Below are 24,987 nucleotides of genomic sequence, written 5' to 3' on the forward strand. Positions count from 1 at the left end.
TATTCTTGGCATTTCTGTACATGGACTTTGAGAAGGAAGTGACTGCAACTGAAATGAACAAAATTAAAGTACAGTTAACCAGTTATCTTCCTCTGTTACTGTAACTATACATCACAAACGTTCCACATTTGATAGGGCACTACCCAAAAACCACACCTCCTCAGGGTCAATGGTGCATTTTCACCACCTTCATAACAGCTAGCACATTCTAATCCTTGGCAAAGTCCCAAGATAAGCACAGGTGTTAAATTCTGGACAAACTTAACTCAAAACCAGAGTAATAATTGGGACATTGGGACAGCATACAATGCCTGGGGATACATACCTGATGGTACTTTCTGCAGTAGCCTGTTTATGTGTTCTAAACACTGAGGCTTATTCGGGGTAGGCTGTCAGACTTTTATCTCTTAACTGCCTTTAACAAATGTGACATACAGTATTTACCTTAACCTTCATTTTATTAACATTACATTTTCTCTTAACTGTTAGCAGAAATATCTCACTCACTCTTCGAGACAGGAGGTCAAATGCAGGTAGGACTTATATTAGCACAAAAGTCTGACTTTTTATAAGGTTTAATTTTAATGTGTATGTTCTAGAACTATGAGAATGAATGTGTTAACGCATCCGATTAATTTAATTTAACGTGTTATTTTTTTCTTAATCAAGATTTACACATTTGCCATTAATACATTTACTATTAATATAGCATAAACCAGCATAAACATTGCTTTTATAATGTGTCTGGAGAAAGGACGTCTTAACGCTATTTAATGTTCAAAACAAGCCCAGATGGGACATGTGATAGAAATCAAGTCTTCTGAGCCTATGTAGGTACATTTTAAAAAGAATCTTGTCTTAACTATTACCAAAATGAATGTTTCTTGAATTGGTGCTATTTTAGTGCATTTCTATCTTTATACTATGGAAGAATATCTAAAAAAGTGTTGGTCACACTTTATATTAGGTGGCCTTTACTACTATGTACTAACATTAAATACACACAAGACTATATATTTACTGTGTAACTACATGTTGTTCAGCAAAATTCCCACATTTGCTGCTTCTGAGGTTGAGGTACGGGTACGTTTTGGGGTAAGGGTTGTGTCAGGGGTAAAGTTAACAGTGTAACTGCAAATATAATTACAATACAACAACTACTGTACTGTATGTACATAATAAGTACATTGTATCACATGGATAAGTACATAGTAGTTAAGGCCACCTAATATAAAGTGGGTCCAAAGTGTTTAAAGAAAGCCACAGTAAATCTAATTTGATCTCAAAATGACTCGTCCACCCTGACAGTTCTGACCAGTTTGTATTCAAACATTCCCGATCCAGGTAAGGCTTTCTATAAAAAAACAACAACACATTTTTCTTCAGAAATCAGGCATATTTCCAGGTGAAACAGGTAATTCAATAAATAAAATATACAAAAATTTATAGAAGAAACCATAAAAAAGCTATGTGCTTGAAAAGGGTGGAGTTAAAATAATAATCAGCCAAAAAGGAAAAATGTGTGCATTTTGATGAAATGTTGACTTCAACATGTTATTTTACAACTGAGCTGGGATTTTTAAGTTTAAGATGGCTATTACATCCATCATTTATTCTAGATGGAGCAATTTGTGGGTAACTGCTTTGATTCATCTATGGTTTGGATTAAAAGGTTGCTTTTTGTTTTCATAGTTTGCAGCATCAACTGTGATTTTGAAAGTGATATCTGCAGTTGGTCTCAGTTGGTGACTGACGTTTTTGATTGGACAAGACAAACAGGTTCTACCACCTCATCAATGACCGGTCCCTCCTCTGACCATACAACAGGAAGTAGGTCAACAAACTTCCTCCATTGTTCTCTTACTCAAACTAAGTGTGAAGATTGTGAGAAACAAATCATTCCTTTTGTTTTGCCTACAACATATCTTTGCTATTTAACTAGGCTTCGGAATGCCAAAACATCTATGACCATTTCTCTGCTTAAGAGTGTCCTTTTCTGGTCCAAATTTGCAGGTGGTTTTTATATCTACATTGAGGGTGACAGTGCAACTCATGGTGACACGGCCCGTCTCCTCAGTTCAGAATGTGCTGACCCTCAACCTCAGTGTCTACAGTTTTGGTATCACATTTATGGTACCAGCAGCACCATGGGACTAACCGTCTACCTGCTTGAGGGCAACAAGGCCCAGGAGGTGTGGAGTACGAGAGAAAACCATGGAGATGTGTGGCATCATGCACTGGTTGAACTGAGACCAAACACAAAGTTTCGGGTCTGTAAAACTACCTAATCTTCTTGTAAAGTGTTACATGTTAACCTGTTAACCTTCACCCCCACTCAGGGGCTCACAGCTGAAAATGACATACCTGAATTAAAATAAATATAGCTCCTGAGAACAGTGTACCACAGGCACAATTAAGGTCTCTTTGGAAAGAAGACACTTGGCACTCTACTAACAATAAATCAGAGTTGATAATGCTCAAACAAATAAAAAGTTATAAAAGTTGAAGTGCCTCATAAATAATGTGAACTTCAAAAAATGTTTTATTATTTCATGTACAAATATATAAAAATAGACCTGGAGGAATCCAATTAGGGAAAGGATTGAAAGCCACAAGTCTCATCAGTTTATATTTCAAATTTGAGGAAGATATAATGAAAAATGGGGTTCCTGCAAGCTTTTTTCCAAGACTATGTCAGTTCCCTTTCTCCCTTCCCTCTTGTGAGGCACATCCCCAGAAATGACATCCCCAAACTAAAATAATTGTAGTTACTGAACAATTTGCTCTACATGCACAATTTAGACATATTTAAAAGAAGACACTTTGGAGTTTATTACCCAAATGTAAAAGTTGAAAAACTTACACAGACAAACATTTATAGAATTTAAAGTGTCTTGAAGATAATTTGTACTGCAAGTAACATTGCATTATTTTATGAAAAAATAAATGAAAACGAACCTGGAGGAATCCAGTTAGGTAATTGATTGAAAGCCACAAGTCTCATCAGTTTATATTTCACATTTGAGGAAGATATTATGAAAAATGAGATTTCTGCAATATGTTTTCCAAGACTATGTCCAGGTACCAAGAAGCCTCCTTGGATACCTCAAAAAGCAACCTAATGACCAAATGTTATGAAGGGTACTGCAAGCTATTTTAGTCATCATATACACTGTTCCATGCTTTTCAATTATAAAATAATCCACACAGCTGTTGCATGGGAAAGAATGGAAAGATAATTAGCACCGCATGTCAAGTAAATAATTCTGTATAGTTTTTATGTGGCTGGCCATTCAATCAACAATCAAACTGATGGGCAGTCGTTTAGACAGCATTCATAAATCAACAATCAAACTGATGGGCAGTCGTTTAGACAGCATTCATACTAAAGGTTAGATCCATACAATCAAACTGATGGGCAGTCGTTTAGACCGCGTATAATGTGTGCATGTTACATAGCAACTCACCGATGTGAAATTGGACCATCTTTTCCGTCCTCAAGCATATCACCCTCGGCGCTGTCTTCACTCTCCTCAATTTACGTCATCAGCTGCTCGGTGATCGCCAAATAAAACATCTTCAGCAGAAAAAAACTTCTTTTGGCGATCCATTTGATGAGATAATCCGTCCAGTAAGTAAGGCGAAAACAGATGTTGACTGGGGAACCGTCTTTTTACTATGGCTTGTTTGTTGTCAAATGGCGGGGTGTGGTCACAGCCTACATCGCAGGTTAGCTCCTCAATAGAGAGTGGCTGATTCAAATAAATAAAAAAATATCTTGTTACGAGGAATTTAGACTTTCCGTGTATCGTTGGAATCGTGCACTGCTTGGCTACATTTTCTATCAGTCATACAATTTCAATTCTTTCATTGGCTTTACGTTGTAAAGACAAAATAATAGGATCAGCATTTCATGGCGTCAGAAAAACTGACCGCAGTGTTTGGATATTTTGACCTATATATTGCCTATCTTTGTATTTGTGTGTGTGTGTGCGGTCTTAATTTGTTCATTACACTCTAAGCAACACACCCATATAACGTTAGGCTACGGGAGTCTGTTTTTATGCATAATTTTATTGCATAACCGACAAGTATGATACTTCACCCTGAAGAAACTTCGATGTAAACAAAGGAATAACCATCGATGTTACAACGTTATTGTTTCTTTGGACTAAAAATGCTCTATGGGATGTTATTCAGTGGACCCTCACCTTTCCATTCAATCTGGAACTTTTAGCAGTGGATGCGTGTGTGGCTCGTTATTACGACACTACTGGTATGTACTCCGTTTTTGATTACGTGTGTTTTGATCTGTACTGCTTACATAAATGCAAGAAATACATTCATTATAAGCTTTTCATCAAAAAACAGAGCTCTATCATCGATGCCTGAGGCTTACACCTTTAAAATGATATATAGTTTGCCAAGATTAATGATGTTCTTTCACGTTAAATCTATTCATAAACATTAAACTTGTGGGGGAAAAAAACTCTTCCGTGCGCTGGCGCTCTGGCAAAGGTTAACAGGTTAAATAGGGGGAGTGTTGAATTCATGTTGACATTAAATGTTAATGGTCTATTAGGTCATCTTTGAGGGGCGTAGAGGAAGCACAGCCCTGTCAGATGTTGCTATTGATGATGTCTCTCTGCACAGAGGAACCTGTGATGGTATGTTTCTACTCTTTGGCAGCCATTTGAAAAAACTTTAGGCTTAAATTAATTAACTCAACACAATCAGCATAATTACAGTTTACAAGTTGCAAAAGGGTTCTTAAATTTGTGTTAAGAGTTGTAAATATCTTTCAGATTTAATAAACCAGGTGACTCCATCACCAACATCTCTGGTGTCATCGACAGCAGCTTCAACAACACCACACCCTGCACCAATCCAAACTACCACCACAACTGTCCGAACTACAGTCAGACCCAATCCATCTACAGAAGTATCAAACACCCCTGCACCAAGTAAGCTTCAAACCCACTGTTGCAGTGTGATCACATTCTGTTGTGATTTCTGTTGTCATAAATACAGCCAAAATGTATTTCTCTGCAATTTCCATTGTTTTCAAAAAAGACAGAACAGCACTTGATTAATTACAGATGTAACTTAATGAAAATAATAATAATACTACTACAAATAATAATGCTTGCTTTAACAATGTTGATGTTACTTTACAACTTCTGTAAGTTCATTTTTTAAGTTCAAGTAGGCTGTCGTAGCAATCATGTGGGTAACGCAGATTTTGGTTGACTGCTTGGAATGACAGTTATGACTGCTTTTTTGTTTTGATAGTTTGCAGCATCAACTGTGATTTTGAAAGTGATATCTGCAGTTGGTCTCAGTTGGTGACTGATGTTTTTGATTGGACAAGACACACAGGTTCTACCACCTCATCAATGACCGGTCCCTCCTCTGACCATACAACAGGAAGTAGGTCAACAAACTTCCTCCATTGTTCTCTTACTCAAACTAAGTGTGAAGATTGTGAGAAACAAATCATTCCTTTAGTTTTGCCTACAATATATCTTTGCTATTTAACTAGGCTTCGAATGCCAAAACATCTATGACCATTTCTCTGCTTAAGAGTGTCTTTTTCTGGTCCAAATTTTGCAGGTGGTTTTTATATCTACATTGAGGGTGACAGTGCAACTCATGGTGACACGGCCCGTCTCCTCAGTTCAGAATGTGCTGACCCTCAACCTCAGTGTCTACAGTTTTGGTATCACATTTATGGTACCAGCAGCACCATGGGACTAACCGTCTACCTGCTTGAGGGCAACAAGGCCCAGGAGGTGTGGAGTAGGAGAGAAACCATGGAGATGTGTGGCATCATGCACTGGTTGAACTGAAACCAAACACAAAGTTTCGGGTCTGTAAAACTACCTAATCTTCTTGTAAAGTTTTAAATGTTAAATAGGGGGAGTGTTGAATTCATGTTGACATTAAATGTTAATGGTCTATTAGGTCATCTTTGAGGGGCGTAGAGGAAGCACAGCCCTGTCAGATGTTGCTATTGATGATGTCTCTCTGCACAGAGGAACCTGTGATGGTATGTTTCTACTCTTTGGCAGCCATTTGAAAAAACTTTAGGCTTAAATTAATTAACTCAACACAATCAGCATAATTACAGTTTACAAGTTGCAAAAGGGTTCTTAAATTTGTGTTAAGAGTTGTAAATATCTTTCAGATTTAATAAACCAGGTGACTCCATCACCAACATCTCTGGTGTCATCGACAGCAGCTTCAACAACACCACACCCTGCACCAATCCAAACTACCACCACAACTGTCCGAACTACAGTCAGACCCAATCCATCTACAGAAGTATCAAACACCCCTGCACCAAGTAAGCTTCAAACCCACTGTTGCAGTGTGATCACATTCTGTTGTGATTTCTGTTGTCATAAATACAGCCAAAATGTATTTCTCTGCAATTTCCATTGTTTTCAAAAAATGACAGAACAGCACTTGATTAATTACACATGTAACTTAATGAAAATAATAATAATACTACTACAAATAATAATGCTTGCTTTAACAATGTTGATGTTACTTTACAACTTCTGTAAGTTCATTTTTAAGTTCAAGTAGGCTGTCGTAGCAATCATGTGGGTAACTGCAGATTTTGGTTGACTGCTTGGAATGACAGTTATGACTGCTTTTTTGTTTTGATAGTTTGCAGCATCAACTGTGATTTTGAAAGTGATATCTGCAGTTGGTCTCAGTTGGTGACTGATGTTTTTGATTGGACAAGACACACAGGTTCTACCACCTCATCAATGACCGGTCCCTCCTCTGACCATACAACAGGAAGTAGGTCAACAAACTTCCTCCATTGTTCTCTTACTCAAACTAAGTGTGAAGATTGTGAGAAACAAATCATTCCTTTAGTTTTGCCTACAATATATCTTTGCTATTTAACTAGGCTTCGGAATGCCAAAACATCTATGACCATTTCTCTGCTTAAGAGTGTCTTTTTCTGGTCCAAATTTTGCAGGTGGTTTTTATATCTACATTGAGGGTGACAGTGCAACTCATGGTGACACGGCCCGTCTCCTCAGTTCAGAATGTGCTGACCCTCAACCTCAGTGTCTACAGTTTTGGTATCACATTTATGGTACCAGCAGCACCATGGGACTAACCGTCTACCTGCTTGAGGGCAACAAGGCCCAGGAGGTGTGGAGTAGGAGAGAAAACCATGGAGATGTGTGGCATCATGCACTGGTTGAACTGAGACCAAACACAAAGTTTCGGGTCTGTAAAACTACCTAATCTTCTTGTAAAGTGTTAAATGTTAAATAGGGGGAGTGTTGAATTCATGTTGACATTAAATGTTAATGGTCTATTAGGTCATCTTTGAGGGGCGTAGAGGAAGCACAGCCCTGTCAGATGTTGCTATTGATGATGTCTCTCTGCACAGAGGAACCTGTGATGGTATGTTTCTACTCTTTGGCAGCCATTTGAAAAAACTTTAGGCTTAAATTAATTAACTCAACACAATCAGCATAATTACAGTTTACAAGTTGCAAAAGGGTTCTTAAATTTGTGTTAAGAGTTGTAAATATCTTTCAGATTTAATAAACCAGGTGACTCCATCACCAACATCTCTGGTGTCATCGACAGCAGCTTCAACAACACCACACCCTGCACCAATCCAAACTACCACCACAACTGTCCGAACTACAGTCAGACCCAATCCATCTACAGAAGTATCAAACACCCCTGCACCAAGTAAGCTTCAAACCCACTGTTGCAGTGTGATCACATTCTGTTGTGATTTCTGTTGTCATAAATACAGCCAAAATGTATTTCTCTGCAATTTCCATTGTTTTCAAAAAAGACAGAACAGCACTTGATTAATTACAGATGTAACTTAATGAAAATAATAATAATACTACTACAAATAATAATGCTTGCTTTAACAATGTTGATGTTACTTTACAACTTCTGTAAGTTCATTTTTTAAGTTCAAGTAGGCTGTCGTAGCAATCATGTGGGTACGCAGATTTTGGTTGACTGCTTGGAATGACAGTTATGACTGCTTTTTTGTTTTGATAGTTTGCAGCATCAACTGTGATTTTGAAAGTGATATCTGCAGTTGGTCTCAGTTGGTGACTGATGTTTTTGATTGGACAAGACACACAGGTTCTACCACCTCATCAATGACCGGTCCCTCCTCTGACCATACAACAGGAAGTAGGTCAACAAACTTCCTCCATTGTTCTCTTACTCAAACTAAGTGTGAAGATTGTGAGAAACAAATCATTCCTTTTGTTTTGCCTACAACATATCTTTGCTATTTAACTAGGCTTCGAATGCCAAAACATCTATGACCATTTCTCTGCTTAAGAGTGTCCTTTTCTGGTCCAAATTTGCAGGTGGTTTTTATATCTACATTGAGGGTGACAGTGCAACTCATGGTGACACGGCCCGTCTCCTCAGTTCAGAATGTGCTGACCCTCAACCTCAGTGTCTACAGTTTTGGTATCACATTTATGGTACCAGCAGCACCATGGGACTAACCGTCTACCTGCTTGAGGGCAACAAGGCCCAGGAGGTGTGGAGTAGGAGAGAAAACCATGGAGATGTGTGGCATCATGCACTGGTTGAACTGAGACCAAACACAAAGTTTCGGTCTGTAAAACTACCTAATCTTCTTGTAAAGTGTTAAATGTTAAATAGGGAGTGTTGAATTCATGTTGACATTAAATGTTAATGGTCTATTAGGTCATCTTTGAGGGCGTAGAGGAAGCACAGCCCTGTCAGATGTTGCTATTGATGATGTCTCTCTGCACAGAGGAACCTGTGATGGTATGTTTCTACTCTTTGGCAGCCATTTGAAAATAATGTAGGCTTAAATTAATTAACTCAACACAATCATCACAATTACAGTTTACAAGTTGCAAAAGGGTTCTTAAATTTGTGTTAAGAGTTGTAAATATCTTTCAGATTTAATAAACCAGGTGACTCCATCACCAACATCTCTGGTGTCATCGACAGCAGCTTCAACAACACCACACCCTGCACCAATCCAAACTACCACCACAACTGTCCGAACTACAGTCAGACCCAATCCATCTACAGAAGTATCAAACACCCCTGCACCAAGTAAGCTTCAAACCCACTGTTGCAGTGTGATCACATTCTGTTGTGATTTCTGTTGTCATAAATACAGCCAAAATGTATTTCTCTGCAATTTCCATTGTTTTCAAAAAATGACAGAACAGCACTTGATTAATTACACATGTAACTTAATGAAAATAATAATAATGAAAATAATAATAATACTACTACAAATAATAATGCTTGCTTTAACAATGTTGATGTTACTTTACAACTTCTGAAAGTTCATTTTTTAAGTTCAAGTAGGCTGTCGTAGCAATCATGTGGGTAACGCAGATTTTGGTTGACTGCTTGGAATGACAGTTATGACTGCTTTTTTGTTTTGATAGTTTGCAGCATCAACTGTGATTTTGAAAGTGATATCTGCAGTTGGTCTCAGTTGGTGACTGATGTTTTTGATTGGACAAGACACACAGGTTCTACCACCTCATCAATGACCGGTCCCTCCTCTGACCATACAACAGGAAGTAGGTCAACAAACTTCCTCCATTGTTCTCTTACTCAAACTAAGTGTGAAGATTGTGAGAAACAAATCATTCCTTTAGTTTTGCCTACAATATATCTTTGCTATTTAACTAGGCTTCAGAATGCCAAAACATCTATGACCATTTCTCTGCTTAAGAGTGTCTTTTTCTGGTCCAAATTTTGCAGGTGGTTTTTATATCTACATTGAGGGTGACAGTGCAACTCATGGTGACACGGCCCGTCTCCTCAGTTCAGAATGTGCTGACCCTCAACCTCAGTGTCTACAGTTTTGGTATCACATTTATGGTACCAGCAGCACCATGGGACTAACCGTCTACCTGCTTGAGGGCAACAAGGCCCAGGAGGTGTGGAGTAGGAGAGAAAACCATGGAGATGTGTGGCATCATGCACTGGTTGAACTGAGACCAAACACAAAGTTTCGGGTCTGTAAAACTACCTAATCTTCTTGTAAAGTGTTAAATGTTAAATAGGGGGAGTGTTGAATTCATGTTGACATTAAATGTTAATGGTCTATTAGGTCATCTTTGAGGGGCGTAGAGGAAGCACAGCCCTGTCAGATGTTGCTATTGATGATGTCTCTCTGCACAGAGGAACCTGTGATGGTATGTTTCTACTCTTTGGCAGCCATTTGAAAATAATGTAGGCTTAAATTAATTAACTCAACACAATCATCACAATTACAGTTTACAAGTTGCAAAAGGGTTCTTAAATTTGTGTTAAGAGTTGTAAATATCTTTCAGATTTAATAAACCAGGTGACTCCATCACCAACATCTCTGGTGTCATCGACAGCAGCTTCAACAACACCACACCCTGCACCAATCCAAACTACCACCACAACTGTCCGAACTACAGTCAGACCCAATCCATCTACAGAAGTATCAAACACCCCTGCACCAAGTAAGCTTCAAACCCACTGTTGCAGTGTGATCACATTCTGTTGTGATTTCTGTTGTCATAAATACAGCCAAAATGTATTTCTCTGCAATTTCCATTGTTTTCAAAAAATGACAGAACAGCACTTGATTAATTACACATGTAACTTAATGAAAATAATAATAATACTACTACAAATAATAATGCTTGCTTTAACAATGTTGATGTTACTTTACAACTTCTGAAAGTTCATTTTTTAAGTTCAAGTAGGCTGTCGTAGCAATCATGTGGGTAACGCAGATTTTGGTTGACTGCTTGGAATGACAGTTATGACTGCTTTTTTGTTTTGATAGTTTGCAGCATCAACTGTGATTTTGAAAGTGATATCTGCAGTTGGTCTCAGTTGGTGACTGACGTTTTTGATTGGACAAGACACACAGGTTCTACTACCTCATCAATGACCGGTCCCTCCTCTGACCATACAACAGGAAGTAGGTCAACAAACTTCCTCCATTGTTCTCTTCCTCAAACTAAGTGTGAAGATTGTGAGAAACAAATCATTCCTTTAGTTTTGCCTACAATATATCTTTGCTATTTAACTAGGCTTCGGAATGCCAAAACATCTATGACCATTTCTCTGCTTAAGAGTGTCTTTTTCTGGTCCAAATTTTGCAGGTGGTTTTTATATCTACATTGAGGGTGACAGTGCAACTCATGGTGACACGGCCCGTCTCCTCAGTTCAGAATGTGCTGACCCTCAACCTCAGTGTCTACAGTTTTGGTATCACATTTATGGTACCAGCAGCACCATGGGACTAACCGTCTACCTGCTTGAGGGCAACAAGGCCCAGGAGGTGTGGAGTAGGAGAGAAAACCATGGAGATGTGTGGCATCATGCACTGGTTGAACTGAAACCAAACACAAAGTTTCGGGTCTGTAAAACTACCTAATCTTCTTGTAAAGTGTTAAATGTTAAATAGGGGGAGTGTTGAATTCATGTTGACATTAAATGTTAATGGTCTATTAGGTCATCTTTGAGGGGCGTAGAGGAAGCACAGCCCTGTCAGATGTTGCTATTGATGATGTCTCTCTGCACAGAGGAACCTGTGATGGTATGTTTCTACTCTTTGGCAGCCATTTGAAAATAATGTAGGCTTAAATTAATTAACTCAACACAATCATCACAATTACAGTTTACAAGTTGCAAAAGGGTTCTTAAATTTGTGTTAAGAGTTGTAAATATCTTTCAGATTTAATAAACCAGGTGACTCCATCACCAACATCTCTGGTGTCATCGACAGCAGCTTCAACAACACCACACCCTGCACCAATCCAAACTACCACCACAACTGTCCGAACTACAGTCAGACCCAATCCATCTACAGAAGTATCAAACACCCCTGCACCAAGTAAGCTTCAAACCCACTGTTGCAGTGTGATCACATTCTGTTGTGATTTCTGTTGTCATAAATACAGCCAAAATGTATTTCTCTGCAATTTCCATTGTTTTCAAAAAAAGACAGAACAGCACTTGATTAATTACAGATGTAACTTAATGAAAATAATAATAATACTACTACAAATAATAATGCTTGCTTTAACAATGTTGATGTTACTTTACAACTTCTGTAAGTTCATTTTTTAAGTTCAAGTAGGCTGTCGTAGCAATCATGTGGGTAACGCAGATTTTGGTTGACTGCTTGGAATGACAGTTATGACTGCTTTTTTGTTTTGATAGTTTGCAGCATCAACTGTGATTTTGAAAGTGATATCTGCAGTTGGTCTCAGTTGGTGACTGACGTTTTTGATTGGACAAGACACACAGGTTCTACTACCTCATCAATGACCGGTCCCTCCTCTGACCATACAACAGGAAGTAGGTCAACAAACTTCCTCCATTGTTCTCTTCCTCAAACTAAGTGTGAAGATTGTGAGAAACAAATCATTCCTTTTGTTTTGCCTACAATATATCTTTGCTATTTAACTAGGCTTCGGAATGCCAAAACATCTATGACCATTTCTCTGCTTAAGAGTGTCCTTTTCTGGTCCAAATTTGCAGGTGGTTTTTATATCTACATTGAGGGTGACAGTGCAACTCATGGTGACACGGCCCGTCTCCTCAGTTCAGAATGTGCTGACCCTCAACCTCAGTGTCTACAGTTTTGGTATCACATTTATGGTACCAGCAGCACCATGGGACTAACAGTCTACCTGCTTGAAGGCAACAAGGCCCAGGAGGTGTGGAGTAGGAGAGAAAACCATGGAGATGTGTGGCATCACGCACTGGTTGAACTGAGACCAAACACAAAGTTTCGGGTCTGTAAAACTACCTAATCTTCTTGTAAAGTGTTAAATGTTAAATAGGGGGAGTGTTGAATTCATGTTGACATTAAATGTTAATGGTCTATTAGGTCATCTTTGAGGGGCGTAGAGGAAGCACAGCCCTGTCAGATGTTGCTATTGATGATGTCTCTCTGCACAGAGGAACCTGTGATGGTATGTTTCTACTCTTTGGCAGCCATTTGAAAAAACTTTAGGCTTAAATTAATTAACTCAACACAATCATCACAATTACAGTTTACAAGTTGCAAAAGGGTTCTTAAATTTGTGTTAAGAGTTGTAAATATCTTTCAGATTTAATAAACCAGGTGACTCCATCACCAACATCTCTGGTGTCATCGACAGCAGCTTCAACAACACCACACCCTGCACCAATCCAAACTACCACCACAACTGTCCGAACTACAGTCAGACCCAATCCATCTACAGAAGTATCAAACACCCCTGCACCAAGTAAGCTTCAAACCCACTGTTGCAGTGTGATCACATTCTGTTGTGATTTCTGTTGTCATAAATACAGCCAAAATGTATTTCTCTGCAATTTCCATTGTGTTCATAAAAAGACAGAACAGCCCTTGGTTAAATACAGTTTTGCCTAATTAATATTTAAAAAATAAAACAAATTTGTAATGCTTATTTGTAACAATGTTGATGTTACTTTAAAACTAAGCTCATTTTGAAGTTTAATTAATCTGCTGTAGTGATCACAAAGGTAAAGCAGATTTTGGTTGACTGCTTGGAATGACAATAGAGTGCAACAGTCTGGTTCTGGAAGTACAAATCCCATTAATTTATCCCAAAGACCAATTTATTTACAACAATATCTCATAAAACTTTAAAGATATACCTACCGTTACCTATAAATTACTTACTACATTCCTCATTTGTAAGTCACTTTGTAAAAAAATGTCTGCTAAATGACTAAATGTAAATTTAAAGGTTGTTCATCGATATGCTTCAGTTGAAGCTATCCGTCTGCGTTATCTCAACTTCATTGTTTACAAATCCTGTTTTTAAAGCGGAATTCATGGTAAACAATTACATTACACATGGTACAGCTGAGAAAATTCCATTTATCAGAGAACCGCGGCTAACAAAACCCACGAAACGTGCCACAGTGAGACCACACGCTCCCATAATGTACTGTGAATGATGTAATCAAGTCGGTCTCCCTTCACCCTTAAACCACTTCAATATTTGTACATACCGGGATATTTTGCAATAAACTTAAAATATATTGTTTCTGTACTAAATATCAACAACCTAAAATCAATTATTTTATATATTCCCATTATTTTTTAATCAGTGATATCATTCACAATGCTTCATGGGATTATAGTTTGTGCCCTCAGGAAAGACGGTAAGCACACAGCCTTTTACCTTTTGTCTTTATGTCTGATTTTCAAGTACTTTCTTGCCTCAAAACAAAGTTTGTGATGCGATTCTCCTCGGAGCTGGTGTGTTTGGTTCATGGCTCACAACTCTTTTATGAAGAATTTTATAAAACTCTATGGAAGAAATGAATGCGGAAACTACTTCCGGAACCCAGATGGCTGAAAAAGTGGACCGGCACTGTTGCACTCTATTATAATTGCTTTTTTGTTTCGGCAGTTTGCAGCATCAACTGTGATTTTGAAAGTGATATCTGCAGTTGGAATCAGTTGCTGACTGACGTTTTTGATTGGACGAGACACAAAGGCTCCACCCCCTCATCAATGACCGGTCCCTCCGCAGACCACACAACAGGAAGTGGGTCTTGATTTTTTATTTTTTTATAGAAACTTTTCAAAGTGCACTCCATAACTTGTTCCTCATTAAAAAAAAATTACATAAAGAAATGTATACTGTTTTACACTTAAATAGTAAATTCATCATGGCTGACTGAATAGCACACTTCTAAAAAGGTTTTTTTCAGGAATTTGTATTCACGCCACTTGGAGTCACTATAATATCCAAAGTAAATTCTATGACTATTTCTCTGCTCTAGATTCTTATTTTTCTGGTCCAAATTTGCAGGTGGTTTTTATATCTACATTGAGGGTGACAGTGCAACTCATGGTGACACGGCCCGTCTCCTTAGTTCAGAATGTGCTGACCCTCAACCTCAGTGTCTGCAGTTTTGGTATCACATTTACGGTACCAGTAGCACCATGGGACTGAGCGTCTACCAGCTGGAGGGCAACAAGGCCCAGGAGGTGTGGAGGAGAAGAGAAAACCATGGAGACATGTGGCACCGTGCTCTAGTTGACCTTAGACCAAAGACAAAGTTTCAGGTCAGTAAAGTTAGAGAACTACCTAATCTTCTTGTAATACTTTAAATTTAAATAGGGTCAATGTTGATTTCATGTTAACTTAAAATTTTGTTGGCCTATCAGGTCATCTTTGAGGGGCGTATAGGAAGCACAGCCCTGTCAGATGTTGCCATTGATGATGTCTCTCTGCACAGAGGATCCTGTGATGGTACTGTATTTTTCTACTCTCTGGCAGGCCTTAGTCTTTATATAACTTCAACTTAAGTCAGCTTAATGAGCAAAATTACTATTTGCATAGGACAGGTTTGGGAAAAGTTTTTTCTTTTACTTTTCTGCAAATATTTTTCAGATTTTATAAACCAGGTGACTACAGCCACACCCATCCAAACAACATCTGCCCCTATCCAAACTACAGCTGCACCTGTTCAATCTACAGCCGCACCCATTCAGTCTACAGCAAGGCCCATCCAAACTACAGCCGTACCTGTCATAACTACAGCCGCACCCATCCAAACAACAGCTGCACCTGTTCAAACTACGGCTGCACCCATTCACTCAACAGCAAGGCCCATCCAAACTACAGCTGCACCTGTCATAACTACAGCCGCACCCATTCACTCTACAGCAAGGCCCATCCAAACTACACCCGCACCCATCCAAACAACAGCTGTACCTGTTCAAACTACGGATGCACTCATTCACTCTACGACAAGGCCCATCCAAACTACAGCCGCACCTGTCATAACTACAGCCACACCCATCCAAACTACAGCTGCACCCATTCACTCTACAGCAAGGCCCATCCAAACTACAGCCGCACCTGTCATAACTACAGCCACACCCGTTCACTCTACAGCAAGGCCCATCCAAACTACAGACGTCTCAAGTAAGCTCCCTACTGTATTTATCATTGCACTGTGTTCACATTCTGTTGTGATTGCTTCTGCAATAAAATAACACTCCCCCATTTCAATTTTAATATCTTACCTTCCTCTTGTTTTAAGAAAAGAGACAAAAATCATTTGTTAAATACACTACCTTACAATGTCAAAAATCAGTAATTAACTCCAGGTTGCTCCGGGGGGGATTGTCCCTGTAATAAGTGCACTGTAAGTCGCTTTGGATAAAAGTGTCTGCCAAATGCATAAATGTAAATGTAAATGTAAACATAAAAATGAATCTGAGCATAGTTGAGCCAAATCTGTCTCTCACAGGACAGATCATAGTTTGTAAGACCCAATTTTGTCATAACACTGTTTTATCTTTCACATTACAAAATAGACAAGTACAAAACCTAAATGAAAAAGTTTAAATGAAAATGTCTTCTTTCCTCACAGTGCCCTCTTGCCCCACAAACAGTCATTACACTGACTGCATCCCTGCCTGCCAGCCTACTTGTACACACCTGCACGGCCCCCCTGACTGCAACACTGACGGGCCATGTGTGCAGGGCTGTGTGTGTGATGATGGCTTTGTCCTTAAACAAAGTGTATGTGTGCCCATCCATGAATGTGGTTGCCAAGACGGCCATGGCAATAACCACAACGTGAGTGACCCAGTCACACTAAACTTCTAACATGCTCTTTAAATAAAGCTGAAATGTGTCATTTCTGCACCTCTAGTGTCACTAAAAGAAATTGCTCAAATAGTTCATTGGAATTTTGACATCTTCAGTTAGTTGAGCAAACAGATAGTCCCACCCCAAAATCACTCTGTTGGTTGTGGCAATGTTGCAGTGTCATGCTGGGGTGCTCAAACAAACACAGCAAAGTTTTGATAGCATAACAGAGCCACGTTTGTTTTACTTTTCAGGGTAGTCAACATCCAAATGGCTTGATTTACACAGTAGTTGTCTCTGAATATTAAGCTGAGATAGGAGAAAGTATCTTAAAATCAAGAAAAATTACTTTCTTAATCATTTCCTCTCTTTTGTTTTGCAGTTTGGTGATGTTTGGTATGACAACTACTGCTCACAGAGATGTGAGTGTGAGGAAGAAAATGACGGAGAGATTCAATGCAAGGAATATGAATGTGATACAGATCAGATATGTCACATGACTGAGGAGGGAGAATACAGTTGCCAGGAGACTGGTAAGTATTTTCCATTGAAACCATCACAATTTATTAAAGTGCAATAGTCATACAATTTTAGGGGCCTTCACACTGGGTGCATTCCATCTGGGCTGTTTTTCAATTGTCTGACCGTGCACACATCTCTAGCTGTTGTGTGACGTCTCACTATTTTTCAGTTTTTAATACAAGATGTCAAGTTAAAAGACATTCAACTTTTAAAATGCATCTCAAGACCCTTGCCTTCTATTCCATACCTCTGCCCTAGTTGCTTTTAAATGCATGAATGCACTCCGTGTGAATGGCCCCTTATGTAAATATACTGGTGTGACTAGTCTCATTACACTTCATGTTTCTGTGTGCCAGATTTCAGCAAGTGCAAAATCAACGATGACCCCGAATACAAAACCTTCGACAACATGAAGCACAAGTTTAAGGGCAAGTACTCTTACGTCCTGGTTCAGTCCACCACCAAGCCAAGCAACCTTCAGGCCGTTTATGTGGTCATCATCAACGAAAAAATCAAAGGCGAGAGCAGTGAGGAGGATGACAGCAGTGAGGAGGATGACAGCAGTGATGAAGATGACAGCAGCGAGGAGGACAATGATAATGGCGGTCGTGTTCGTGCTCTGAGAATCAGAGTTTATAACCACACTGTGGAATTTAAACAGGGCCGTAAAATCACAGTGAGTACATTTCTACCGATAAAAGCTATAATATGGCATTGTGGCATCTGGCAGGTTTGCTGCTTTAAGGGATAGTTCAATAGTTTCCAAAAATGAAAATTATGTCATAATTTACTCAACCCCATGCTGCTCCAAACTAGTGTGACTTTCTTTCTTACGTGGAACACAAAAGAAGATATTAACAAAAGTGGTTGGTGATTTAGACTGCTCTAACTTTGTGGACATTATTCCAAGTCGGCTAAAGCCATACAATGGAACAGCATGTATATTCTGCTAAATATCTGATTTCCAGTAGATTTTGTTTTTAAAAAAGTGACAAGTTTTCTGATTTTAAAAAAGCACCACAAACTGAGGGCCATGGTCACGTCTACACCAGATATATTTAAATAAATCTGATAAAAAGGGAATGTCTTATCTGCCTGACACACATCATTGGTACAATAAAAGTCTGAGAAATGGTCTGACGCTGAGAATAAGAATCAGCTTTTGAATGCCCCCTTGTGGTAAATGGTGAGTAATGCAGTGAAATATACCTAGTACTGGAATTCTACTTTTTAATCTCTCTCTCTCTCTTTTCCTTTCTGACATTCAGGTTGATGGGTTGAGCGTTAAACCTCCTGTCTCCCCCTCTGGAGGGATAAAGATTTGGGAACGTTCTTCTTGGGTCTATCTGAAGACTGACTTTGGACTCTCTGTGGAGTATAATGGCAAAGACAAAGCAGGTAGTGATTAATTCTATTTGTATTTATGATTAGCAAGTCTCTTCACAGTAAGTTTGGAATTCATATAATTTTAATATATAGCTGTATTAATAAATCATTATAATTGTTTGTTTGTGTGTGTGTGTATGTGTGTGTGTGTGTGTGTGTGTGTGTGTGTGTGTATTATAATGATTTTTGACAAGGCAAAGCCAAAATATTTCTCTTTCAAAACATGTTTAGTGCCTTTCCTGTTAAATTCATGTTTTGTAGTTGAATGTTACAGGGTTGAAGGTTAGTGCAAAAATGACTTATAACAACTTCAACGTTATTTTAAATACCAGTTAAAATTAGCACATATATATATATATATATATATATATATATATATATATATATATATATATATATATATATACAGTGAGGAAAATAAGTATTTGAACACCCTGCTATTTTGCAAGTTCTCCCACTTGGAAATCATGGAGGGATCTGAAATTGTCATCGTAGGTGCATGTCCACTGTGAGAGACATAATCTAAAAAAAAAAATCCAGAAATCACAATATATGATTTTTTAACTATTTATTTGTATGATACAGCTGCAAATAAGTATTTGAACACCTGAGAAGATCAGTGTTAATATTTGGTACAATTACAGAGGTCAAACGTTTCCTGTAGTTTTTCACCAGGTTTGCACACACTGCAGGAGGGATTTTGGCCCACTCCTCCACACAGATCTTCTCTAGATCAGTCAGGTTTCTGGGCTGTCGCTGAGAAACACGGAGTTTGAGCTCCCTCCAAAGATTCTCTATTGGGTTTAGGTCTGGAGACTAGCTAGGCCACGCCAGAACCTTGATATGCTTCTTATAGAGCCACTCCTTGGTTATCCTGGCTGTGTGCTTTGGGTCATTGTCATGTTGGAAGACCCAGCCTCGACCCATCTACAATGCTCTAACTGAGGGAAGGAGGTTGTTCCCCAAAATCTCACAATACATGGCCCCGGTCATCCTCTCCTTAATACAGTGCAGTCGCCCTGTCCCATGTGCAGAAAAACACCCCCAAAGCATGATGCTACCACCCCCATGCTTCACAGTAGGGATGGTGTTCTTGGGATGGTACTCATCATTCTTCTTCCTCCAAACACGGTTAGTGGAATTATGACCAAAAAGTTCTATTTTTGTCTCATCTGACCACATGACTTTCACCCATGACTCCTCTGGATCATCCAAATGGTCATTGGCAAACTTAAGACGGGCCTTGACATGTGCTGGTTTAAGCAGGGGAACCTTCCGTGCCATGCATGATTTCAAACCATGACGTCTTAGTGTATTACCAACAGTAACCTTGGAAACGGTGGTCCCAGCTCTTTTCAGGTAATTGACCAGCTCCTCCCGTGTAGTTCTGGGCTGATTTCTCACCTTTCTTAGGATCATTGAGAACCCACGAGGTGAGATCTTGCATGGAGCCCCAGTCCGAGGGAGATTGACAGTCATGTTTAGCTTCTTCCATTTTCTAATGATTGCTCCAACAGTGGACCTTTTTTCACCAAGCTGCTTGGCAATTTCCCGTAGCCCTTTCCAGCCTTGTGGAGGTGTACAATTTTGTCTCTAGTGTCTTTGGACAGCTCTTTGGTCTTGGCCATGTTAGTAGTTGGATCCTTACTGATTGTATGGGGTGGACAGGTGTCTTTATGCAGCTAACGACCTCAAACAGGTGCATCTAATTTAGGATACTAAATGGAGTGGAGGTGGACATTTTAAAGGCAGACTAACAGGTCTTTGAGGGTCAGAATTCTAGCTGATAGACAGGTGTTCAAATACTTATTTGCAGCTGTATCATACAAATAAATAGTTAAAAAATCATATATTGTGATTTCTGGATTTTTTTTTTAGATTATGTCTCTCACAGTGGACATGCACCTACGATGACAATTTCAGACCCTCCATGATTTCCAAGTGGGAGAACTTGCAAAATAGCAGGGTGTTCAAATACTTATTTTCCTCACTGTATATATATATATATATATATATACAGTATATATTTAAATTAAAACATGTATTGCTTTATACGCGTAACAACTTAAATCTATCAAATAATCACTACATTAAATATTCTGTTAATTATTAGGAACGAGCCATAGTCAGGCTGTTATCTCTCACTTCAGTATAAGCTGGCCAACATTTGATTTAATTAAAAACTGAGTGTAAAAATAAGAAGGAACATTGAAATAGTTACATCTCTCATTCTTTCCATCTGCAGAGGTCACTCTTCCCCACACATATAAAAGGAAGATTGGAGGTCTCTGTGGAAATTTTGATGACCGCAGCAAAAATGACATGATGAAGCCAAATGGGGAGCAGGCAAAGAATCTGAAAGAGTTTGGAGAGAGCTGGAGGGTAACGGACAACAAAATCATAGTCTGATGGAGGTAGAAATATTGGATGATATTCAAAATATTCAAAAAATATTAAACAAATCAAAATTATCTGATATTTAAGCTTCTACAAAGATGTCACCATTATAGATTACTGCTCTTCTAAGCATTCTCGTGAGGTGCCATCTGAGCTGCATTTTTAAATTGAGTACTGTTGAATGCTGGGCACTTGGTTGATTTTCCTTGAATATCCACTAAAACACATACTACAGTATATCTATATACAAATATATATAATATAATATAATATAATATAATATAATATAAACAGTGTATAAGCAAGAGTGCGATATGGCCCTATATCAGCTCTGTTGGGATTCGGCCACAGTGACGTAGGTAATTACAGCAGTGCTGATGTAGGGCCATATAGCACGATTGCGAGTGTGATATTGTTTATATACAACAGTTCAATGAACAAGTACATTTAAAAAAAACTAGTTTTTAAAACTAATTTCTTACGTGAAGAATCAGAATCAGCCGTTGCTGGTTCAAAACAAATGATGTGTCCAAGCCTCATTTAGTAATTAAAAAATGTCACTTCAGAAATAGTATCACGGCTTGTGCTGTTTCTAACAAGTTATTGGATAAACAAGGATAGACGTGTGTGTGTGTGTGTGTGTGTGTGTGTGTGTAAGAGAGCGAGAGAGCGATATGGAGTGTGTGAAATCACCTGTTGCCACACACAATCAGAGATGCTGTCAGCTTTCTCAGTGGAAAATATATGTCTAAGGGGGGTATTCCTCTCTATTTCGCGGTAGCCGATGCACAAGTCATTCACTATAGAAATGGCGATGTCCTCTGCCATTTTAAACAGTACGTATTCAATGTGGAAAGGTACGCACCGGTAAGCTGTCCGTTTAAAGCCATTTCCTAGCTTTGGAAATGTATTAGTAATACAGCGATCATAGAGTGCAGTTCTATGTAAACAATGACTAACATTCACTTTGTCACCAACTAGCTCATATTACACACAAAAATTATGTTTTGCCACCACCTGCTGGCTAAAATATGTAATTTCAAAAATAAAGCCAGTAACTCCTAACAGATACATACACTTTAGTTTAGAACAGCATGATCGCAGAGTGATACGCACAGTGAAGTGTAGTGTCACACCATCAGTGCTCATGGAACGTCTCTCGTCCAATCAGATTTGAGGACCGGAAATAACTGTGATGTGCATAATATATATATTTCAAAATTTTGGAAACTTGGCACTTAGAAATGTAAACTTAGGAACACTTTACATTTGTCTACCAAACTCATTTTAAGGATTTAAGCATAGGCCTATGCCTTTTAGAAGGGGGTTATAAGATCATGAGAAAAATAAATTTATGATAAAACGTGTCCACACTTTTGACTGGTATTGTGAACAATTACACAGTAATAATATCTATACAACACATGTTCTTATAGGCTTGCTGAAAGTTTTGGTGAACTGAAAACATCTTTTGATAATAATACAATGATAGTGACTCAATGGAAATAACAGTTCTGTATGCTAACAGTCTCCCTTCTTTGTTGTTCAGGCGGTCCTCACTTCAACAGAAATGGCTTCGGGCTTGAGCTAATGTAGACATTTACTTCAAATCAAATTCCTTTATCATCACTCAATCACATACACAAGTGCAACAGTGGGTGAAAGTCTTTGGTGCAGTTCCAAGCAACACCAGTATGACGATTACAATAAACATCTGATTTACACATAACACATTTTACACAGGGTGGAGCTCGCAGCACAGCAGCCATACTCTGTGCCATCTTGCCAACATACAACATGAACGATCTGTTGACCACACCTGTCATAGCTGATGCATTAATCAGACTAGATAAGCTTGCTGGATGTACATGTTTTTTGAAACATACACATTTTTGTCTTTTTTTTTCTGTAGAACACAATAGATGATAAGCAGAATGTTAGACTGTCAGCCTCGGTTAACATTTAATATCACTGCAAAATAAAAAAATGAAAGCAATGAAAGCAAATGGTGACTGAGTCTGAGATATTAGTTTATTCACAAATTGCATATATTGCCTTTTCTTTTTCTGTCACTGCTTTTCTGTTATTCTTGAATAAAGCATCATTTATAAAGGGTTTTGTATTTATTTGCATTCACAGCTCTAGCTTCATTTAGTGGCTACAATGTTTCTATGCTTACAGTATTCACACAAGTTTGCTTGAACAATTATTGAAGATGTGCAACTGCTAACAACATACACAGATGTGCTGCTGCAATGGCACCGAAAAATATCATACAGGACAGGATCATATAAAAAATGTTGAATTAAACTTTTGCCATTATTTACTCACCCTTTCATTAGTTACCAACAAAAGGAGATGTTTGGCAGAATGTTAAGCTCAGTCACCATTCGCTTTCATTGCATCATCATCCATACAATGAAAGTGAAAGGTGACTAAGGCTAATATTTTCCCTTACTTATCCTTTTGTGTTCCATTGCAGGAAGAAAGTGATACAGGGTTTGAAACGACATGAGGGTGAGAAGAATTAGAACAGAATTTTCCTTTTTGGGTGAACTATCCCAAGATGCATTATCACCTGTCAAACTATGGAGCTCCCTCCAAAACATTACAGCTGACAAACTACTCATCTGCAAATGATACAGAAAGCAGCAGCATGGCTGGCTTTCAATAAACCCAAGAGAACACATGTTGCACCGCTCTTTGTCTCTCTACACTGGCTGCCAATTGCTGCACGTATCAAAGTTCAAGGCTCTGATGCTAGCATACAGAACAGTCACTGGGTGTGCGCCAGCTTACCTAAAATCATTCATGCAAGCTACGTCCCCACCAGAAGGCTGTAGTCTGCAAATGAGTGGAGCCTTGTGCTACCAATACAAAGTTCCAAAAATTCCAAAACTTATTGTAGTGCAATAAGGTGCAGACTAGGTATATTTTTATGGGATATCCTATCATCTATCCTGATCCACTCCTAATCAGGATCCTGACCACTCTATGATTTTTACCACAGGTAAAACATGGCTACTTACCAAATAAATTATAAAATGGACATGAAATAATGATTTGAGTTGATGTCAAGGTTTCATGTGAGAAGAAAGAGACCACAGAGTCTCCAGAAACAAGGAATTCAACCTCCGGTGTGTGTCAGAGCTGTACTGGTTTTGATATTCTGAAAATATGAAAAATAAAAAAATTCATCTGTAGATGTGCGGTCATTATTTCGAAATATCGAAGTATAGGTTTCTGCAGAACAATAATGCGTCTCTGTTTCCCAATCTGTGTAATCTCAATGTAGTAATCAGTGGCCTTTGCCAAAATAGGATGGGTGTTTCTAAACTATTCAATGGAAGTAGGGAATCTCAATGCAGTAGGCAAATCACGTAAAGCTGTTGAAAATCACCATCCCACTTTGAAAATGCCCACTGATTGGGAAAAGCCCATTTTTGTTCTGCAGAGACATAAATATCAGATTGCTGGATGGTGCAATGGACCAATTACAATCACGTTTTCCAGAGAGCTGCGTAATAAATAAGGAATAATGTACAGTCAGCCAGCCCTTATCACAAAATAAGACCCAATAGGGTGATGAGGATAAGTCTTGTATGATCCTGAAGGTGTCTATTTTGTGATAATGACCGGCTGACTGTAGGCCTACTTATTTCATGGCTACATACCAATAAATAAATAAATGGACATGAAATTAAAATTGCTTTATTACATAAGGAGAAAGAGAGTGCAGAGAGCTATGAGAGACATGGAACTAGCAGAGTGTAGGGCATGGTTACCATGGGGTCAAATATACAGTTTAGTACTCACAATAAATATTTGAGTACGTGTAGTACTCCTGAAAAGAAGCATATTATGATTAATGCTGAATGCTGACGTGATGGCTTCTCATCGCTGTCTTTACTATGAATTCTCAATAACAGCATATGCATTTTACAATAGTTCAGCACATTATCAACGCAGGTATCACGTCTTTGCATATTAATGACTGGTTATAAACACAAATAACTTCAAACATTTTTCATGTGCAGTATTTACAACT

At 38.5% G+C, this 24,987-nt stretch overlaps 1 protein-coding gene across 1 annotated transcript; it reads left to right on the top strand.

The window, feature by feature from the left end:
* Nucleotides 1–209: 209 nt before the first annotated feature.
* Nucleotides 210–23,051, top strand: wu:fb63a08 (MAM and LDL-receptor class A domain-containing protein 1). Its single transcript, XM_052133312.1, is given in 37 exon segments — nucleotides 210–384; nucleotides 490–533; nucleotides 1,693–1,830; nucleotides 2,014–2,270; nucleotides 4,583–4,667; nucleotides 4,806–4,964; nucleotides 5,293–5,430; nucleotides 5,614–5,808; nucleotides 5,811–5,869; nucleotides 5,965–6,049; nucleotides 6,188–6,346; nucleotides 6,676–6,813; nucleotides 6,998–7,254; nucleotides 7,350–7,434; nucleotides 8,950–9,108; nucleotides 9,453–9,590; nucleotides 9,775–10,031; nucleotides 10,127–10,211; nucleotides 10,350–10,508; nucleotides 10,838–10,975; nucleotides 11,160–11,416; nucleotides 11,512–11,596; nucleotides 11,735–11,893; nucleotides 12,223–12,360; nucleotides 12,544–12,800; nucleotides 12,896–12,980; nucleotides 13,119–13,277; nucleotides 14,436–14,573; nucleotides 14,841–15,097; nucleotides 15,200–15,284; nucleotides 15,426–15,962; nucleotides 16,414–16,622; nucleotides 17,017–17,167; nucleotides 17,513–17,832; nucleotides 18,425–18,554; nucleotides 20,788–20,956; nucleotides 22,489–23,051. Coding segments are annotated over 36 exon segments (5,943 nt in total). The 5' UTR covers nucleotides 210–307; the 3' UTR covers nucleotides 20,952–20,956; nucleotides 22,489–23,051.
* The last annotated feature ends 1,936 nt before the right edge of the window (nucleotides 23,052–24,987 follow it).

The sequence above is a fragment of the Xyrauchen texanus genome, chromosome 9 (assembly GCF_025860055.1).
Source record: "Xyrauchen texanus isolate HMW12.3.18 chromosome 9, RBS_HiC_50CHRs, whole genome shotgun sequence".
NCBI lineage: Eukaryota > Metazoa > Chordata > Actinopteri > Cypriniformes > Catostomidae > Xyrauchen > Xyrauchen texanus.